General features: G+C 33.7%; 3 protein-coding genes across 3 annotated transcripts; all 3 read left to right on the top strand.

The window, feature by feature from the left end:
• Nucleotides 1-1087: 1087 nt before the first annotated feature.
• elp5 (elongator acetyltransferase complex subunit 5) lies at nucleotides 1088-5078 on the top strand. The gene is made up of 8 exons (XM_026215957.1): nucleotides 1088-1344; nucleotides 1430-1490; nucleotides 1570-1650; nucleotides 2774-2985; nucleotides 3090-3265; nucleotides 3337-3432; nucleotides 3508-3608; nucleotides 4649-5078. The coding sequence occupies exons 1-8, from the start codon at nucleotides 1296-1298 to the stop codon at nucleotides 4755-4757; spliced, it is 885 nt and encodes a 294-aa protein (XP_026071742.1). The 5' UTR covers nucleotides 1088-1295; the 3' UTR covers nucleotides 4758-5078.
• Nucleotides 5079-6042: 964 nt separating this feature from the next.
• On the top strand, nucleotides 6043-14977 carry LOC113051829 (CTD nuclear envelope phosphatase 1A-like). The gene is made up of 7 exons (XM_026215956.1): nucleotides 6043-6590; nucleotides 10450-10516; nucleotides 10639-10757; nucleotides 11634-11822; nucleotides 11951-12062; nucleotides 13701-13785; nucleotides 13872-14977. Exons 1-7 carry the CDS (start codon nucleotides 6477-6479, stop codon nucleotides 13930-13932), a joined length of 747 nt encoding a protein of 248 aa, XP_026071741.1. The 5' UTR covers nucleotides 6043-6476; the 3' UTR covers nucleotides 13933-14977.
• Nucleotides 14978-16049: 1072 nt separating this feature from the next.
• LOC113051828 (gamma-aminobutyric acid receptor-associated protein) lies at nucleotides 16050-19184 on the top strand. Its single transcript, XM_026215955.1, has 4 exons — nucleotides 16050-16265; nucleotides 17998-18076; nucleotides 18244-18362; nucleotides 18447-19184. The coding sequence occupies exons 1-4, from the start codon at nucleotides 16176-16178 to the stop codon at nucleotides 18510-18512; spliced, it is 354 nt and encodes a 117-aa protein (XP_026071740.1). The 5' UTR covers nucleotides 16050-16175; the 3' UTR covers nucleotides 18513-19184.
• Nucleotides 19185-20572: the final 1388 nt, after the last annotated feature.

The following is a 20572-nucleotide window of genomic DNA, read 5'->3' as shown; positions in this document are numbered from 1 at the left end:
TCATAAAACACATCTCTTCCATCTTTATTTGCCTCTAACTTTAGCACTCACTACTCAAATTCTATTCTTATATATATATATATATATATATATATATATATATATATATATATAAAACTACCTTTCTAATCATTTTGTATTCTATTTTCTCTTCATTCATTATATATATATATATATATATATATATATATATATATATATATATATATATATATATATATATATATATATATATATATATATATATATATATATAAAAGACCTCTAACACTAGCTTTCTCTATTCTTTTTCTATTCTATTTTTAGACTATTTTTAACTCTTTTTATTTATTACATTATTTAAAAGCCCTTGCTAAGTGTGCTGTGTTTAAGCTAACTGAGACTTGTTATAGCACTTATATATCATTGCTCTTTTGTTGTATTTTAAATGCTTCCGATGTCCTCATTTGTAAGTACTTTGGTTTAAAAGCGTCTGCTGAGTGACTAAATGTAAATGTAAATGTAAATATAAATTGTTTTCTTAAAAATATAAATGCATGTGTTTGTATTTATATATAAATAATAAATATATACAATACACACTCATATTTTATGAAAACAAAAACTTTTATTGTAGATGTGATTAATCGTTTGACAGCACTAAATATAATATAATATAATATAATATAATATAATATAATATAATATAATATAATATAATATAATATAATATAATATAATATAATACTTGAATAATGCATCACTGCCACCTATTGTGCAGTAGTATGAACAGGTTTTATATTATATTATATTATATTATATTATATTATATTATATTATATTATATTATATTATATTATATTTAAAATATAACATATCTTAAATATATACATGCATGAGTTTGTATATATATATATATATATATATATATATATATATATATATATATATATGTGTGTGTGTGTGTGTGTGTGTGTGTGTGTGTGTGTATAATATAATATAATATAATATAATATAATATAATATAATATAATATAATATAATATAATATAATATATGTTCATACTACTGTACAATAGGTGGCGGTGATGCATTACTCAAGTTTGGAAACAGCCATAGAAGAAGAAGAAGAAGAAGAAGAAGAAGAAGAAGAAGAAGCCTGTTTATTCAATCCAACTCGTGTTGATCGTAGATAATATCATAACTCTTCTATAAAGCCAGGCTGTTTGGATCCGTCATGTTTCATCAGTAGCCCAAGGATGTGATAATAAACCGCACTATCTCGTCAGACTCGTTGAAGAGAGCTGGTTCGGATCATGCTGCTGGATGTGACTCAGACTGGAGGAGGATTCATCCTCGTGGAGGGTAACATCATCGTCTCGTGAGCTCACATCAGTGTCGTGTGTATCCCTCCACACACAGCTGAAGGTGTTGTTGATGTGTGTTTCAGACACCGTGCAGTGCTCCGGTAGAGGACTCCTCCGGTGCTTCATTAATGCAGCACTGAAGAGGCAAGAAGGCTTCAGTTGACCTCCATTATATCGTTGTTACACTTCGTGTGATGTGTGATCTGTGTTTTGATCTCTGAAGGGGCGAGGACGTGCATGTGCTGGGCTTCGAGAGTCCTGAAGCAGAAGTGTGTGCTGGTCTGGACAGCAGCTGTGTGCATAGGTGAGAGAGTTCAGCTCATACACACTACTCTTGATAGAGACTGAGACATGCTCATAATAACATCACATGTGTTACTGTCACATTTCAGCTGCACCTACAGTCTGTCATTTAGCATGCACTTCAAAGTCGTTCAGTGTTAGAGTGCACTGGGTTTGCATCATGCAGGAGAATACTTTTTTAAATGCAGAGTAATATCATTAATTTTGACAACAGCTGAAGTATTATATGTCATTCAAATCAGCCATAATATCACGTGACTGAAGAATATTTGCCAGTATGCACAACAATAGTTACTTTTTATTTTATGCATTTACCATTATTTCTCGTTAGTGTTTATTCATATAACCTTTGTAAGTGCGTAAACAGCAGCAAAATTATTGTTTTATTAATATTAACAATTGTATCAAGTGACAGATTAATTTGTGACAAAATATGCACAGCCTTTGATATAATAAAACCTCTTTTTGTTGTTGTTGTTGTTGTTGTTGTTGATAAATCTGGTTGTTTTGCTAAATTGCTTCCATGACTATGTATGACATTGTGTACAATCAACAGCAGAAATATTATGTTGTATTAATATCAGCCATAGGATCAAGTGACAAAAGTTAGTGATTAATCTGTGCCAAAATGTGCACAGCCTGGTTATTTTGAAACATTTTATTATTTGCATTTACCATTGTGTTCTTCCATGTATGCATTTAAGTGCATAAACACCAGCAAAAGTATTGTTAATTTATTAATTAATTATCCTAACTGTGTGTACAGTATTTTTAGTTACTTTTTATTATTTGCAAGTTGCAACTACAAATATTTTCCCTGTTGTTTGTTCACATTCTCTTTTGTGCCAATTTTGTAGTAATAAATGATTCATATTTCAGCCTTGGCATCTAGTGACAGATTCATTTTTTGATGTCCTAATGGCTTAAATAGGAAAAGTATCAGATTTTAGGCATAGTACATTAATATTAGTCATATTATCAAGCGAAATGCCAAAGTATGCACATTTTATGAAGTTTATAATCTTTGTTGTTTTGCTAAGGTAACACTTATGTATGTGCAGTCTATTAATTATAGTTGATGCAATTGTTTTGCATCTGAAATGTTTCATCTGATCTGTTTAAAGGCTTCATTTTCACAAGGGTTTCCCGGATCCTCTCGGCTGGACGCGCAGATCGTCTTTCACCGTCGAGCGGTTCACTTCTCAACACATAACTCAGCTCTTCAAAGACACGCAGCGAGCCAAAGCATCAGTGCTTGTTGTTGACTCTCTCTCGATGGTTTTGAGACATCATGACCCTGTTGTCTTCAGCCAGACACTTCAAGAGCTCAGGAAAGGTGACGCATTTCGCTTTTCCCCAGAAATGTGCTGCATCTATAAACACTGTAAGATCTAGGAAAACGAATGCTGTTCTTAGTTTTTTTTTTCCACTGACTACTAGGAGGAGTTATTAAAACTATCATCGGCCTCCTGCATTCAGATTTGCATCAGCAAGGCATTGTGGGTATCGTGTGCCACTTGGCCAGCACTGTTATCTCTGTGGCACCTGCAGACAATGAACGCAATTCTGTGGCAAAGACCACAAGACGCACAAAGTCCGGCAAAGTCATGCAAGAGGTAAAACGTGAGATTTGAGTCTGAATAAACATGAGATTATAAACTGATCATCTGTGGAAATCGATGTCTAGGAAGAGTATTTCAGTGTGTCCGAGGACGCGACTCTTTCAGTGCAGGCCAAACCACGTCAGCCTGGACGTGGACAGAAAGAGCCAGACGTGTGTGAGGTGAGCAAAGCCGCTTTGGTTTTCAGAGCAGCTTCAGCTGGAGGTCTTGTGTTGTTACTGTGATCTGCTCCTCAGACCGATCCCACGTCAAACCTGACGTTCAACCTGCGTCTGTCGGAGGACGAGAGAAGAGCCAAGGAGAAAGTGGCACTGCCCTTTGTGTTCAGTCAACAGAAGTAAGAGACCTCAATTCTCCTCAACACTGATGTTTTAGTACTATTAATATACTAATATATTTTAGTTTTTTTTTTTTTTTTTTGTAATTTTTTGTGCTTTGCCATTTTTTTTATTATTATTTTTTTATATATATATATTTTAGTTTAGCTTTTATTTTATTTTCGACCCCAACTGTTGTAAACCGTGTTGTTTTAATGTTATTTACTCTCATAGTTTTTATTATATTTTGCTTTTGTACCACATTTATATCACTTTTGCTTTTCAGTATTCATTTTAAAGTTTTGTTGAAAATTTAGTAATGTTATATGCTTTTATTTTTTTATTTTACTTTTTATTTTAGTTTAAACCTCAATTGTTGTAAACCGAGTTGTAGTATTATTGATATTATAGTTCCTATTAATTATTTGAATTAAAAAATCATTTTAATTTTAGCTAACATTTTAATATTTTGATGTGCTTTTGCCATTTTTATTAGCTTTAGTGTTTTTATAATTATTTTATAAGTGTTTTATAATTCTTTTTAGCTTTAATTTTATTTCAATTTAAGATCCCAACTGTTTTTTTTTAGGTATTTACTTTTTTTATATATATATATATTTTTCCATCACATTTCTATCACTTTAGCTTTTCTTTTTTTTTCTTTTCAGTTTTCATTTTAATTTTAGTTGAAGCTTTTGTAATTTTCTGTGCTTTTTTTAATTTAATTTTTTTGCTTCCATCTTTTTATATTTCTATCTAATATAATTAAATATATTTTGGTTTTAAGAATTTTAGCTCAGTTTTACTTTTTCCAGCATTTTTATTTCAGTTAGTTGCCCGGGCATCATTTCTAATTACTTAAGTTTACATTTTTAACATTTAATTTGAATATTGATTGTATTTTATTTTATGTAACATTTACATTTTATTTCAGGGAATTATTTTTTTTTAATATGTTTAGTTTGTCAACAATAGCAACACTGGTTATAAATGCTTATTTTCTAGAAACGATCTAGAAAGTGTTTCATGCTCAGTCCATGTCTTTTTCTCTTCCCTTTAGGAAATCGGCTCTTCTGAGGCCGGCTCCTGGCTCCGGGAGGATCGTGTACGAGCCGGATGCTAGCGACGACTTCGACGAGGAGGATCCAGATGACGATCTTGATGTGTGAATGAAGACCTTAACCTGTCATAACCATCTTCTTTATATCATCATGAATCATAAAGTCTGCGCCTGTCTGTTGTCTATGAACTATTACAAGGCCAGCTCTGAGAATGCTTTATGACGGATATGAATCAATGAACCAAGTTAATGTTATGCAGTTTTTGTATTGGTAGGAAAATTGGTGGATCAAAAAAAAAAAAAACCTCACTTGAACATATTTCAATTTATTGCTTGATTGTGATTATCCCATGTGAGATTAAAAATGATTCTCCAAACTAAAAAATATTACAATAAATGAATTCATAATAAATAAATTCATAATGAAAGTTTTCTTTCCAATTCTTTCCAGGATTCTTTCTTCTACTGAGCACCAAATAAAGTATTTTTGAAGAATGTTGGCAGCCTAACATTTGACGGTAGCCATAGACTTACACAGTATAGGAAATAAAATAAAAGAATACTATGGACGTGTGATTACCGTCAACTGTTTGGTTGCCAACATTCTTCAAAATATCTTTGGGGCAACAAGTGAATAACTGGGAACTCAGAAAAAGATGCAACAATGTAACATGCAGAAGAGCTACTGAACAGATATTTTTGGTGAACAAATTCGAAAGATTTGAATCTCATGAGTCGATTCATCACAGCATTGGACCACTATTTACCAAAATCATTAATTTTAGTATTGCAAAACTTGAGTGCTTCCTTAATGCAGCAACTACTGGTGAACACATGACTTATTAATTATCACTCAGTAGGTTATTTAAGGAAGGCCTTTGGAAGGGTTTTCTTTCAAACATTAAAATGCACAAATCCACTTATTATTTACATGTAATGTAGACATCTTCCCAAAACTATTATTATTTTGTCAGCCAAATCTCTTTTGCCTAATATATTTATTTTAAGTTTAAGAGATTTCAAGGTAATATAAAATAAGTAGCATTTGCATATTAACTGTTCTCTGACATTGGCCACACATGCAGGTAAACATTTTAGTGTTTTATTTTGAAATACTTTGGAAACCCCTGCAGTTCCTTTAAGAAACATTACATTAAATCAAGGTTCCAGTTTGGGAAACATTGATTTAATGTAACGTTATTATGCTACTAAAAATTAATTTAATATATTTTCTTTTTTTATTTGCATTTTATATCGATATAGTAGGCTACGAGATTATCCTATTTAAATCAATGTGATAAAAAGTAATCTAAATAAGTCTGTTAATATTCTCTGAAATGTTTTATCTAACGGTTACTCTATGATTTGGAAACAGTAGCGGATTACAGTTTTCAAGTGACGTGGTGGATCTTCGCGACTGTTATGATTCGAACGCTTTGAATCCTGACTGAAAGCGAGTCCGTTTGAAACCTCCGCGGCCACGTGAGCGCAAACTTCATGCCCTCGCGCGGAAGTGACGTCAGGGGAGCGATGGCGGCTCGCGCTGCTCTACCGTATTGGCTTTAAACTGTTGTCAGAGGTGAGAAACTACGCGTTTTCTTTTCGCTTTCACCCCAAGGTTCTCCGAAAGAGGCGCAAAGCGCACGGTGCTGTTAAAAGCCGCAGCGGATGGACGCTCGCGCTTCTCTCGGCAGCACGGAGACATTTGCTCGACACTCCAGTCGGTTTGACGCTCCGGTGTGAAGCTCTGAAAGCTCGGCGGGTCTCACCTTCCTCCACAGGTGTGTCGTGTCTCCGGTGTGAATCCCTCCTCTCGGACTCTGGTGTTATGGTGGACATGATCAAGACGCGCCAGTGTCTGCTCGGCGCGCGCTCTTTCCTCGCACTGACCTCCAGAATATGGAGCTTGTTCTTGTACATCCTCAGGAAGCACATACGAACGGTGAGTCAATCGCCAAAACAGCCACTTTTACACTTCTGAGCCACTTCTGTTGCATGACACGACACTCAACTTTAACGCTGGTGCCTGAAAGAGACAGCAGACTCCTCTCTGGGGTGAGTTTGTCTTCTTTAGGGACACAGCGAGGGGTTATTTTGTCCTCTGAGAAACCACATCCTTCAACCTTTTGAGTCTTTATTTAAACACGTTTGTTGAGTTGTCAACAGCACAGCTAGAGAAGAGCAGTGGCTTACTGGTTATCAATGTGTTACACTTGATTAAACCTGCAATGATTAATGACAGCAGGTCTGTCAGCTTCTGAAATCAGTTAATGTGACACTTTACTGTGGGCCATTAGTGTAAAATATATTACTTGGAAACAAAATTAAATAATAAATAAAATAGTTAATGTATAAAAAAAAGATGTGTGTATATATGACGTGATATTATTGTCGAGCAAAATCAGGATAAGAATTGACTTGGCTCCAAAGTTACTTATTTGTACTTTTATTATATAAGTTTAGTTATGAGCTGTATATAATTGACCAAAAATAAAACTTTTAAAATGTTTTTTATTAAAAAAAAATAATAATAATAATTTAATTTAGATACATTTTAAATAAGAAATATTAGATGAAAATAAAACGATCATGTTGACTTGGCAGCTAACTGAATTAAATTAAATAAGTTAAATTAAAAACTAATGACAGCAGGTTTGTCAACTCCTGAAATTAGTTAATGTGACACTTTAATGAGGGTCATTCATGCCATTAGTGTAAAATATTGCTTGGCAACAAATTTACATACAATGCATAATTTTACTGTGGAGCAAAATCTATTAAACTAATAAAAATATATATTTTTTTATAATATAATTATTATTTTATTTTTACTGAAATCTAAAATAAATATTTGATGAAATAAGATGATAATTAAAAATGTTGACTATAACTACTCAAACTAAAAGATGCATTCGATTGTATTAAATTATTTGACATTTTTACTGTAAGCCTAAAGCAATATTGATCAGGGTAAGATCAGTTTAAAATAATAAAAAAATGTAATGATATTATAAATATTTATAATTGATGACTAAGTAATATAATGACAATATCAAATAGCTCATTGTTTTTCAGAATGAGCTGATAACTGAATCACATGCTTTAGCTCAGAGTATGTAAACACTAGGGTTTGGAAACCAGGCTGTAATCCGCCTGGGCACAGCAGGCTTTAGCGAGCCAGTTGTATAATAATCTTGAAGATGATCATTAAGACGCAGCTATATTAGAGGCATTACTGGTCTGGGACTGTGATATGGACACTGGAGCAGCAGACACTTCACTAGACATTGTGTTACAGTTACGAAAAGACATCGGGTCGGATCAGTCTGACCCAACATTATGATTGAGGCCTAAATCAGGTTTGGAATAAACTGCCCCCTTTTCAAAGTCACCCTGGCAGTGCTGTGCTCTCTCCCAAGTTCCTCTGACACTGTTAGACAGCTGGGAGGGCTAAAGATAGCTCAGAAGAGAGGGATTTGGAGAAAGAGAGGAAGAGTAACCACATTGTGGTGAGCAGTGGGCCGAGGCGAAGGGTCCCACACCTCTTGAGTTCATTGCAGAAGGTTTTGATTATACCTGCTGTGGAATAGGTTTTATATTAGGAGAAGATCCTCCAACATGTTCTCTATCTGCCAAAACCGAGCGCCAACATCCTGCTCTCTCTTGTGAAGCTAACGAGGAAGTAACTTAAACTGCAATTCATCAACTGGCAGCTTGAGGCTGGCTGCAAAAGAGCGTGAATCCCATTGACTCCCCATGTTAAAATGCCCAACTTTACAGCAGAAAAAAACATGTTTACAGCCTGGTGCAAAAAATTATTTTGTCTATATTGCTAATTTTACCCTTCATGACAACTGTGAAGGGGGTGAATTTTTTTTATAACTCATCCGTTTAAATTATATTAAGCCTTAACCCCTTAAGTGTCACTGGCCCACCGGTGGGCCCAAAGCCATTGCATATTTAAAACCGTAATATTCTATACTAAACCTAAACTAATCTTGACAAACTATATATCATTGGAGACCTTAGAGGTTGTATTTTTTATATTTGACCACTGTTTTATATTTAAAATTATGTAGTGACAGTAATTCATTAATTTGTGACAAGAAAATTTTGCAAAAAAAAAAAAGTAGTTGCCTTTTGTTACAAAAAGCTGATACATACATATACAATCACGAAAGTATATATTTCTTATATTCTTTTGGCTGCCAATAATTCAGACAAAACATCTTTTCTAGTTTTTATAAAAAAATTTGAGAATAAATTGAATATGTATATTTGTATATCTATGATTGATGTTGCAAGTATTCAGTAAAAAATTAAATGAATGTCAATTTCATGTATGATCATAATATGATGTGATAATATGATCATGATCATGTATGAAGTTTCTGTAACAACACTCTAGTAGCTATGTTTGATTAAAAAATCATTTACAACCTATCTAGAATGTTTTATTGCTGTTTGAATAAAAAAAATCAAATCAGTCGTCCATTACAATTCATACAAGGAGCATGAATAGTACCTAGTGGACATTGTTGGTATAGCAACTAAAAATAACACAGAAACCTCATTTTTTGTGATATCAATGTCAAATTTGGAACACAACTTCTTTAGATTTTAGGCTTTTCATTTGACATGAAATTAAATTCAACACATACTTTTTTTTTTTTTTTTATAAAATATTAATAAATATTAAATTATTATTTTTTTATTACAACAAACTTAAACAACTATAACTTTTTTATTTTACATTTTATTCAACTTCTTTCACATGTACAAGAAACTTCCAAGTGTGTTTTTAAAAACGAGCCCACAATTAGGTTCATATTCCAAACCGTTCCAGAATTACATTAATTTGAATCTGGACATGCCCTTTTCAGCTCTACCCCCAAAAAGGGGGGGTGACACTTAAGGGGTTAAAGTTCTACATAATTAAGGGCGTGGCCACTTGAGTGACATGTGGATTGCCACTGCTGTCGCGCTAGGTGGGCGTGTCTTCAACAACCAGCTCCCGCCTTTTTGAAAATTTTCGATCACCTGGGAGTGACGCTCGGTGATGCACTGCCAAAACTCAGGCACTGAGAAAACTTTTTACTTTCAGTTAATTCATTTGAAAATGATGTTTAAAGGTGATTGACACCGAGTGGTTGAACTAGGTATTGCAGTCCAAATTTGAAATATTGGAAAGGGTTTTTTTTCTCACCCGGCCCCTATGGAAACATATGGGTAGCAATATTCAATTTGGAATGTAATATGCAAAATGACAATGCAATATGTAAAATGGCAATGCATTTCTGTATTTACATTGACATTTTCCAATACATTTGCGCAACGTTTGGTGCAAAATGAAAATTAAATTACATAATTTTCATTTGCCATTTCATACACTAGTTTTAATATGTAAAATGAATACTAAATTTAACACTAAGTTGCGAAATTAAAATTAAATTATCGTTTCATTTCCTATTTAGAATTCAATAATGAGAAATGGGAAAATGGCTTGTTCATTCGTTATTCGTTTAGTTTAACAAACGGAAAATTTGGGGTTTACAAATCTGTTTATGGATTCAAGATTTCATTCGCATTTCATCTTAATTCTGAATCGTCTAGTTCTGCCTGCTTCAGATATAGACGAGCTCTGTTTAAATGTCCTTAATTCACTTTTCCTAAGAGACTAGCAGGTTCTTAAAAGTTAGGAATTTATTAGTTGTAAAAAATGTCATTCAATCCATTATAGCAAGCTGAATAAACTGTAAAAGGGGTGTTCATTGTCTTCTGCTGTCTCCTTCCTGTTCTAGATAATCCAGTATCAAACAGTGCGCTACGACATCTTACCATTGTCACCTCTTTCCAGAAACAGACTCAGTGAGTGTTTCTTTTCCTCTCCTCAAGATAAAAGTTACTGGTATGACAACAAAAGGCCTGATCTGAGTGTGTGCAGAGTTTTCATCTGAGCAACGTGAGTTTGTGCTTGTGTTTCTGTCCAGACGCCGTGAAGCGAAAGATCTTAGTTTTAGATCTGGACGAGACGTTGATCCACTCGCATCACGATGGTGTTCTCAGACCTACAGTGCGGCCGGGAACACCGCCAGACTTCATCCTTAAAGTAAGACCAAATCATTTTTTAATAAGCTTTTAAAATTGACAGTATTAAAAATGCACATCTATAAACAAAGGTTACCGCGCTCACTGAAAACCAGGAAGTGTCAGTTTTTCTTTATGCTTGGATCTAAAATATCTCATCAGCTGCTCTGTTGCTCTCACAAAACAAATACATTTCATTAATTTAATTTTATCGTTAGTAGAGTGGTATTATATAAAATAATTATATTAATAAATTGTATGTGTATATATATATATATATTAGTATATTTTGTTTATAAAATAACACAAAAATACTATAACAATATTAAAATATAATAATATATAAATAATAAATGTAATATCATAATTTTTATTATATCATTACAATATGATAATCAACATTAATGAAATGATCCAGTATTATATATTTTTATAATATATTTTAATAAAAAATACAATAACAATCTTTTTTTTCTTCATTTTATTATAAAATACTATAATAATATTGATATTAAAATATAATAATAGATCAATAATAAAAGTAATGGTATTATTTTTATTATATTATTACAATCTAATAATTATCAACATGAATGAAATGATCAAGTATTACTAATGTAATTATACTAGTTTAATATTATATTTTAATTTAAATTACAATAATGAAAATGTTGTTTATTTTTAAAAAAAATAATTTTAAGAAACTTCAATATTAAAACATAATAAATTACAATTTTAATAACATTAATACATGAACATAGTAATGCATTATTATTATTATTATTATTATGATCCATTAACCATTTGTGACTGTTGTTTCATCCCTAGTAAAAAAAAAAGAAGAAACTCCAAATGTCTTGTTTTAATTTTTCTCGTATAAGCTGTTGTTGTGTTTCAGGTGGTAATAGACAAACATCCGGTGCGATTCTTTGTGCATAAAAGGCCTCATGTGGACTTCTTCCTGGAGGTGGTCAGTCAGTGGTATGAGTTGGTGGTGTTCACTGCTAGTATGGAGATCTACGGCTCTGCAGTAGCTGATAAACTGGATAACAACAAAGGATTGCTCAAAAGAAGATACTACAGACAGGTGACCGCTAGAACTCTTGAGGTTTCATTTTGCATCAACATTCGCTATGAGGAGTACGCAAAAGGCAGAAAACGTGAAAGTATGTCTAATATTTTCTCTTCTTTTTGTTTTGTCTTTATCGTGTGCAGCACTGTACGCTGGATTCAGGTAGTTATATTAAAGACCTGTCCGTTGTACATGACGACTTATCAAGTATAGTCATTCTTGACAACTCGCCGGGAGCATATCGCAGTCATCCAGGTAAAATTAGACCTGATTTCAGTAGCACACGTGTGTTTTTGCAGGATTAATGTGTTTGTGTGTGTGTGTGTGTGTATGTGTGAGCGGTTGTCCAGCTGGTCTCTCTTCATGATGTCTGTGCTTGTGTACTTTAAGCCATTTCACGCAAAACCCTAAGCACACATCAGATTTTATATTGGGTTTATATATTATATTACATAAACTAAAGACAACTTTACAGAATCCAAATAGTTCGGATGAAATCAAGCCCCCTGTTAATTTGACTCTGAAATGCATCACTTAGTATATTGGAAGTATATTATATAGCTGGCTGTAAACTGATTGATCATGTCTGAATCTAATCTGTACTTCAGGTTGCAAATCTACTTAAAGGGTCATGTCTTAAAAAAAGCTGACATGTATGTGACGAGAGCTTTTAGAGCAAATATTTGTGAACTTGATGAAACTGAATATTTCCTAAGAGTCATAAGTAAACAGACACATGTTCATATGACGTAAAAGCTGTGTAAACATGCAGCTCACGTGTTTTATTCTTTTTATTCTGACTCAGAAATAGTGTGTTTCTGTTGATTATTCCAGATCTACACCATTTTAATGCAGGCGACAGTTTGATTGAGGTGTTTGCATGAAGGCTTTTCAATCCGATTGAGCCATCGATAAATGTAAATGTAGCTATTGTCTTTTAAAGAGTGCAATACAAGAAAATGTAGTTTAGTATTTCATGACTCTTCAAGAAAAGCTCCAGTCAGTCAATACCACTTCATACGTTAGAGGAGCAGTTTAGAAGAACTGATCAATACATGATTAGCTCTACATAACTTTTGTGAGGACTTTGTTTCACTGTTAGACTCCAATGTATGGATTTAGATTAATAATAGTCAACTGAGAAAAGATCCTTCTCTCCTAGATTGTGTTTGTTTTGAATATGACTGTAAGCCTGTTTCCTCCACTGAATAAAAACATAAAAAGATGATCAGATTTGCATGATATGAAGTTGCAATTGAGTTATAAAGGCAGAATGTCAAAAAGAAAAACTTGTATTTGTAAAATATAACTTTCCTTAGAATTGGACTTCATAGCTCTTTATAACATTAAAATGAGATTTAAATTCTGAGAATTTCAAGAAAAAAAGTCAGAATTTGCAAGATCTAATAGAAATAAACATCAGAATTCAGAAGAACTTGCGAGTTTATATCTCACTGTTCTGATTGTTTTTCTCTCAATTGAAATGAATCAAGAAGCTAGAGAATGTGTTGACGTATTTTGTTCTCGATTTATTTATTTTTTTCTTTAATTGCTTTTAAAAAGGTGTTGGAAAAGTCTTGTAAGTTTACCTTCATAAAACATCCAGAAACCTTAATACATGATCCCACCATTGCGTTTTAAATAGATTTTGAGAATTATTTTATTACTTTTATTTTATTTTTATTATGAGCCTTTCACTATTTTTATTATTTAAAAAGTCTGAATTGCGAGTTTATATCACGCAGTTCTAAGGGGAAAAAAAGTAATGATTGTGAGATTTTAAACTTGCAATTGCAAGAAGCAAGTCTGAATTTTTCAATTTTTCATTCAATGGCAGAAACTGGCTTCCATAAGTGTGTGATTATTTGTAACACTGTTTTTTTTTGCTCCTAGATAATGCAATACCTATAAAGTCCTGGTTTAGTGACCCCAGTGACACAGCACTTCTCAACCTGCTGCCGTTGCTGGATGCACTACGGTAAAGATCTGCAGCATTCAACACATGCAAACATGACTTTTACGGTGTTGACTTGAACCCCACCCCACTGTGTGCTCCCTTCTCAGGTTCACGGCAGACGTACGATCCGTCCTGAGCAGAAATCTCCACCAGCATCGACTCTGGTGACCATCCGGACGAGGGCTTTCTTCAAGTCCGCTCTACTTTCTTGGCTTTGTTATTTTCCAGCTGCTTCCCTGAGTGGCATCTGCCTGTCCGCTCTCCCTCGACTCTTTACCTCCCGGAAACAGCCATCGGGAGCAGAGTCTGTCCCGGACTTAAAGGGGATGAAAAACTTTAGGAGTCTCTGCCTTACAGCTCTGCCTATGCTGACTGTGTGTGTGCGTGTGTGTGAGAGAGTGTGTTTGTTGTATGTGTGTATGAGGACATCTGCTGTTTTTCTTTTTAAATATTTGAGGCAGACCTTCTCGTGACTTGCATCTTCAGTCCCAGCTTGGGACGTCATACCTCACTTCTAAAGGTGGTGCGAATGGAGATCTGGCCAGCAGCACTCTGCACATCGAATAGAGTTCACTGGAAAACTCTTGTTGAGACGGATTATGACGGACCGCTAGACTTCAGGATCATCATGGTAGAGTTGTATATGCTATTATTAAGGTACTGTCTATGTAGACATGGGGTTTTAATGACTTCTCAATGGTAGGCCTGTCTAAATTCATGGATCTTGGAAATAAATTCTGCAGCAGAATTTTTAAGTTTTATTCTTCTGGTCGATTCTCATCCTGTTTTTATTCTGGGCAGTAAATGAATCTGTCATGATTATCAGGAAGGATGTAATGGATATTAGCTTTGAAGAAGCTGAATGACGGATTTTAACCCTTTCTGCTCTAATTCTTCTCTACAGAATGTATGTGGTTGGTTATGAAATCCTGCCACTTGGACTCTTTTTTTTTACAAAGGTTTTTTTTCCCTCTTCTGAAAGTGTAATAATGGCAAGACTTGAATTTATAAAACTTCATTGTATTGAAGAGCTGACTGAGCAACAGACACCTTTTCTTTTCTTTACTCAAGGCTATGTTGGTTTCTCTGCACCCTTCAGATAATGTCAGTTCTGTTCTCATCAATCTAACACTTGTCGAGTCTCGAGGCAGCTTCCTGGGACACAAGTCCATAGACCTGTGCACGTTACTAATAAAAACGTGTTACTATCCTTTTCTGTGGGTTCAGTTTTCATTTGTGCTCTCATTAATAGTTTAAGGCAACTGTTGTAGAAAACCATTTCTATTGCAAAATCTTCTCTAAGCAACAAATATTTTCTACTCTGCAGATACATTATAAATTCCTTTTATTTAAAAAAAATCTAAACATTATAAATATGTAATATATATATATGAAGAGTTCAGATGCAAAAGCCTCTAAGTGCCATCTGAAATTTTCATCTAAAATTAGGATTTTAATGGCAACGTGCAGGTCCTTTTCCAGACTATTAAAGTGAAATTACTGAACATAAATATAGAAACCTTATAAAAAATCCTAATTTTAGATGAAAATTTCAGATGGCACTTAGAGGCTTTTGCATCTGAACTCTTCATATATACATACACACACTCATGTTATGAGTGATTAGTAATGTTTTTTTAGCGCAAAGTACACAAAAAGAGTGAATGTAACCTTGTCACATTTTCTCCAGTGTTATTTTAGTTTGCATGAAATTAGTTTTATAATATTTTTGTTTTTATTCTTTAGTTATTTTAATTAGCTATTTATATTATTTAGTATTATATATAGTTTACTCACTTATCCATTTCAGTTTTTGTTATTTTATTACAAATTAAACTAGATGGAAATTAGTTTTTCCTTGGAAGCTAGCTGAATGAAAATGTGTTTTTATATTTTGTTTCAGTTAACATTTATTTAATTGCAAGTAAAATATATATATATATATATATATATATATATATATATATATATATATATATATATATATATATATATATATATATAACAACCCTGATTTGCTCCTAATAATAAAAACAGCTCTGCGTCACTTTGGAGACCGGAAGTGAGGGGAAGCGGTCATATGATGGACCGGAGTACCGCTTGTAAATCTGTATACGCGAAAAAGTAGTCCCTACCTCACAAACACAACATAACGAGATATCAGAAACGACTTTAGTACCCATCGATCACCTGTAATAGCCCTCGTTTAAAATGTGTCAAATAATTTTTCTGGATGTGTGATTTTCGGGAAAAGGCGGTTTTGTATTTACATAAATAATGTAAATGTAGAGCGTCCGTATTAATGCGCGGACGGAAAGCACAGCATCTGTGTGTGAAGCGCTCGCTAATACCTCCGACACTTCTGCGTGTCAGTCTGTTTAAAATACTAACTTACTCTTGCATTAACAACCATGAAGTTCCAGTACAAAGAAGAACATCCTTTCGAGAAGAGGCGATCAGAGGGAGAGAAAATCAGGAAGAAATATCCAGACAGGGTTCCTGTAAGTCGGTGTGTGATGTGTGTAAACAGACGCTAGCGTTAGCGTAACGAAAACCGCAACAAACGAGTCAAAACGTGAAAAAAAGTGATGTTTAATAACATCAAAATAACAAGAAGCGATGTTTCAACGTGATTTAAAAGATTCGTCCGTCATAAAAACACACAAACAAACTCTTCCTGTGTTCATTCGCTCTTTGTAAGCATTGTTTAGACGAACGTAAACATGTTTAGCTTTAGCAGCGCGTGAAGGCCTCGTTGATCTCAGCTTCTTTATTATTATTATTATTTAAATAAAGTGTCTGTTCGAGTCATGTTCATTAATAATCCTTCTATCAAATCAAATCTGCTTTGATGCACGAACAGTTAAATATTCGTTTAAGTTGTTTATGTTTGTATTGTCTTGTCTGCTTTTATTCCTCAAGGCTTTATGCACAGATTTGTGTGGATGATCGAATTTAAAGTGTATTTTTGGGGTAAAATAATACATTTAGGACCATGCTGAAGTGATGATGAATAAAATATACCTCGAGAGCCTTCAGTCAACATGTAAGGTTGCCTTTTGTTTACCATATAAACAACCAAACCAGTAAAACAACAAAACAAGCAATTTTCTAAGAATTGAATATTGCAGTAATTTTACTATATATATATATATATATATATATATATATATATATTCTTTCTGCTGTTTGAGCCTCTCCTAAAAGAAGGTTATTTATAAGATGCCTTGTGGCATATAAATAAAATTACTCATTTTGTCTCACAAATATAGTTTGGAGAATCCACTACAGGGCATTTCTCTGAGACACTATGAGAAAGAAAAATATGAAAATATTTCCTGGGTAGCAATATAATAGTCTAAAATAGTCTCAGGTCTTAATTGTTTCATCTCGTTCCTCATCTGCAGCCTAAATATCAAAAATAGCACCGCTTCTCTCAGATCCTCTTTGCTCAGAGTCAAAAACCACCCTTTGTGGCCTTAAATGAAATATGAAAGAATTTAGTGAAAGTAAACCAGCAGTTTAGATCAGTTTCTCCTAAAGCTAGATTAGGGAAATGGTTTGCCCAAAAATGAAAATGTACTCCCCCTCAGGCCATCCAAGATGTAGATGAGTTTGTTTCTTCAACAGAGTTTTAGCATTTTGCATTTGCTCACCAGTGGATGCTCTGTTGTGAATGGGTGCCGTCAGAATGGGAGTCCCAGCATCTGATAAAAACATCACAATAATCCAGTAATCCACACCACTACAGTCCAACAAGATGCAAGTTTTTAAGAAACCAATCCATCATTGTCCTCTCGCATCAAAATCCACCCTCATGCTGTTTTCGACTGTTTTCACTCATAAATAGTGCTTGATCTGTGCATATTTGTCTCCTGGTTCAGACAAGAGTCATATTTTAGACTAAAGGAACTTTAGAAGTTAAAAAAACATCTTTGTGGATTTGTTTTTTACAATTCTTTTGCTTTTGACTTCACAAGATGTTAACTGATGCACTGGAGTGGTGTGGATTATTGTGATGTTTTAATCAGATGTTGGGACTCTTATTTTGACGGCACCCATTCACTGCAGAGCATCCACTGTGGAGCAAGTGATGCAAAGCTACATTTCTGATGAAGAAACTAACTCTTCTACAGTACACTGTCGGCTTATTTAAGTTTTTTGGGTGGACTGTTGCTTTACCAGTGCACTATACTTTCTCCACTTAAAAGTGTTTGTGTGATTCTGTTTTAGGTAATTGTGGAAAAAGCTCCCAAAGCCAGAATAGGTGACCTAGACAAGAAGAAATACCTGGTGCCCTCTGACCTGACGGGTAAGTGCTTTTATGTCTCTAAAGATTTTTTTTATTAATGTTTATTTACATTCAAAAGATCAAATGCTGTTAAAAGAAGAAACTTTTTGTTTTGTTTTGTAGCGAGTGTTTTTATCTTGAAGTAATACAGCATAATAAAGAACACATTTTTTTTCTTTTTTTTTTAGTGGGCCAGTTTTACTTTCTCATCCGAAAACGAATCCACCTGAGAGCCGAGGATGCTCTCTTCTTCTTTGTAAACAACGTCATTCCCCCGACCTCCGCCACCATGGGCCAGCTGTACCAGGTCTCTCTCTCTCTTTCACTCTGATTGGTTTGTCAGTATCAAAGTCATTTTGTTCCTCTTGTAATGTCACTTTCTCACACACAGGAACACCATGAAGAAGATTTCTTCCTTTACATCGCCTACAGTGACGAGAGTGTGTATGGAGAATAAAGCCAAAGAGAAACGACACTCATCTCTCTCTCTCTCTCTCTCTCTCTCTCCTCCTTTTAAATCAGTCTATAGACGTCATGCTGGCAGCCTAGAGCTCTCAGCACTGAAGTATCAGATGCACTTTCGCTTTGGGTTTTTCCATATCTCCTTTTGTGTTTTTATCATTCGACCTGACGTTCAATTCTGACGTTTATTAACCATTTACTAAGAAGCAGTGTTTCATTTTTCATGAATCTTACAAAGCTCTAATGCTATGAAAATGTCACTAATGGTGTTAAAGTTCACATTTATTTCCGCTTCTATGCTGGCGTGTCCAGTTATAATATTTAGACCTTTCCTAGTCAAGCTGGTTTTTATTTATTTATTATTATTTTTGCTTTTTCTAGATGGTTTCTAACTAGCATGTGCAGTCCAGCACTCGCTGGTCAGTCAGTCCAGAAAAGGGACTTAAGTATATTCTGTGGAACTTAAGTCTAATATGCTGTTGTTACCTTGATTTACTTTTATTTTCGTCCTTAAGTGAATGTAGATTGTTAGATTTATTTTAAGTTGTAAATCTAAAGTGCAAGTTTTATTTGCAGTTCTGTTTAGTTTTATTTTTTTTTAATCTTGGTATTCAGTTGTATTTCTGGTACCCTTTACAATGACCATATAAACCAAATGCACACCAAATCTGTCTTTTGTCATTTTATCTCAAATCTGGTGAAATAAACTGCTATATTTAATATGGAAGCTCAGATGGAAACAGCTGTGCAATAATTAAATATTCAGATAATTGCACTAATGTCAGCAGCTGTAGAGCCCACAAATCTAGAATCCTACTCATTTCCTTCATTTAACAGTTAGGCTCCACTGTGAGATTTTTTTTTAAAATACACAAATACATCACATATATAAATAATGTACAGTTTTTTTTTTTTTCATTTTAAAATGCAATGTTGATAGGGTGACAAAGTAGTGTAAACTACAACTGAGCTACAGAACTACAACTCCCATGTTTTGTCAAATCAAATTTCCGGTTATTGACTGTTTCAAAATAAAAGTTCGTTACTTTAATCTTTTCATCTGTTGAATCGATGCATGAACAATGAACCAAATTAATGCGGTTATGTATAATACTCAATTATAAATACAAGTTGATAAATAGCATCTTTAAAAACCGACCTATATTCATGCAAATATATTTTAAATTAATTGTTTAAAGCGGATTAAAATTGTATTTAGGCTTAACAAGACTTTATTTATTTTTAGAGCGGAAAATACCAATATATGAAATTTCAATAATTACTATAAATAGAACTTACATTAAATAAAAAAAATCTTTTTTATAACGTAAAATGCAACCCCAGAATGGCATGGACCATGTGATGTAAAATATTTGAACTGATTCTTTAAAATGAACTGTTCGAATGAACCGAATCGAGAACAGAGCGTTCTCACTGCGGTAAAAGGCTAGAAATAAAAACGTGCGAAAATAATTCATGTCTAACACATGAGCATAGAGTGAATTTGTTAGTGAACAGGATGCAGTTTAAGTGAGAGGAGACACGTTTTAAGTGTGCACACTCTCTCCTCGCAAAGCAGCGTGTATCTGAGCAAGCAAGACTGGTTTTGTGACAGAGCAAAGGAAATCTGCTGCGAACAGAGAGATTCGCACTCGTGCATTATTTTAATGTGCTTTCGCGTTATATTTATGCGCTCTCACTGCTGACCGCATACACACTGCAAACACCTGAGGCACCGCTACAATTAATGAGCTCTATGAACAATGCATGGCAAAAAAGAAAAAAAAGTCCCTGTATACAGGATTTTTTTTTTTTTTTTTTTTTTTTTTTTTGCCACAAGTCTATACATTTTTTTACATCTTCACTATAGTAATAATTTTGACTTATGTCTGTTCTAGAGATGTTACAACTTTTTGATAAAGCTCTGATTGGTTTTCTTTTGGAAATATGTTTCAAATTAATCCTGAATGCATTTATGACTGTAAAAGCACAATTGCAAAATTGATCAAAAAAATCGCAATAGTTTTTTTTTTTTTTTTTGTCCATATCGCACAG

Source organism: Carassius auratus, chromosome 32 (assembly GCF_003368295.1).
Source record: "Carassius auratus strain Wakin chromosome 32, ASM336829v1, whole genome shotgun sequence".
In the NCBI taxonomy this organism is placed as follows: Eukaryota; Metazoa; Chordata; class Actinopteri; order Cypriniformes; family Cyprinidae; genus Carassius; species Carassius auratus.
The sequence above is the reverse complement of the archived record's forward strand: the minus strand, read 5'-3'. Positions and strand labels throughout refer to the sequence as shown.

Coding starts and splice junctions, on each gene's coding strand:
- elp5 (XM_026215957.1), top strand. CDS start 1,296: ATGCTGCTGGATGTGACTCAGACTGGAGGAGGATTCATCCTCGTGGAG. Junction 1,345..1,429: donor AGGATTCATCCTCGTGGAGG/GTAACATCATCG, acceptor TGTGTGTTTCAG/ACACCGTGCAGTGCTCCGGT. Junction 2,986..3,089: donor ACTTCAAGAGCTCAGGAAAG/GTGACGCATTTC, acceptor ACTGACTACTAG/GAGGAGTTATTAAAACTATC.
- LOC113051829 (XM_026215956.1), top strand. CDS start 6,477: ATGGTGGACATGATCAAGACGCGCCAGTGTCTGCTCGGCGCGCGCTCT. Junction 6,591..10,449: donor TCAGGAAGCACATACGAACG/GTGAGTCAATCG, acceptor TTCCTGTTCTAG/ATAATCCAGTATCAAACAGT. Junction 11,823..11,950: donor AAAGAAGATACTACAGACAG/GTGACCGCTAGA, acceptor TATCGTGTGCAG/CACTGTACGCTGGATTCAGG.
- LOC113051828 (XM_026215955.1), top strand. CDS start 16,176: ATGAAGTTCCAGTACAAAGAAGAACATCCTTTCGAGAAGAGGCGATCA. Junction 18,077..18,243: donor GGTGCCCTCTGACCTGACGG/GTAAGTGCTTTT, acceptor TTTTTTTTTTAG/TGGGCCAGTTTTACTTTCTC. Junction 18,363..18,446: donor CCATGGGCCAGCTGTACCAG/GTCTCTCTCTCT, acceptor TCTCACACACAG/GAACACCATGAAGAAGATTT.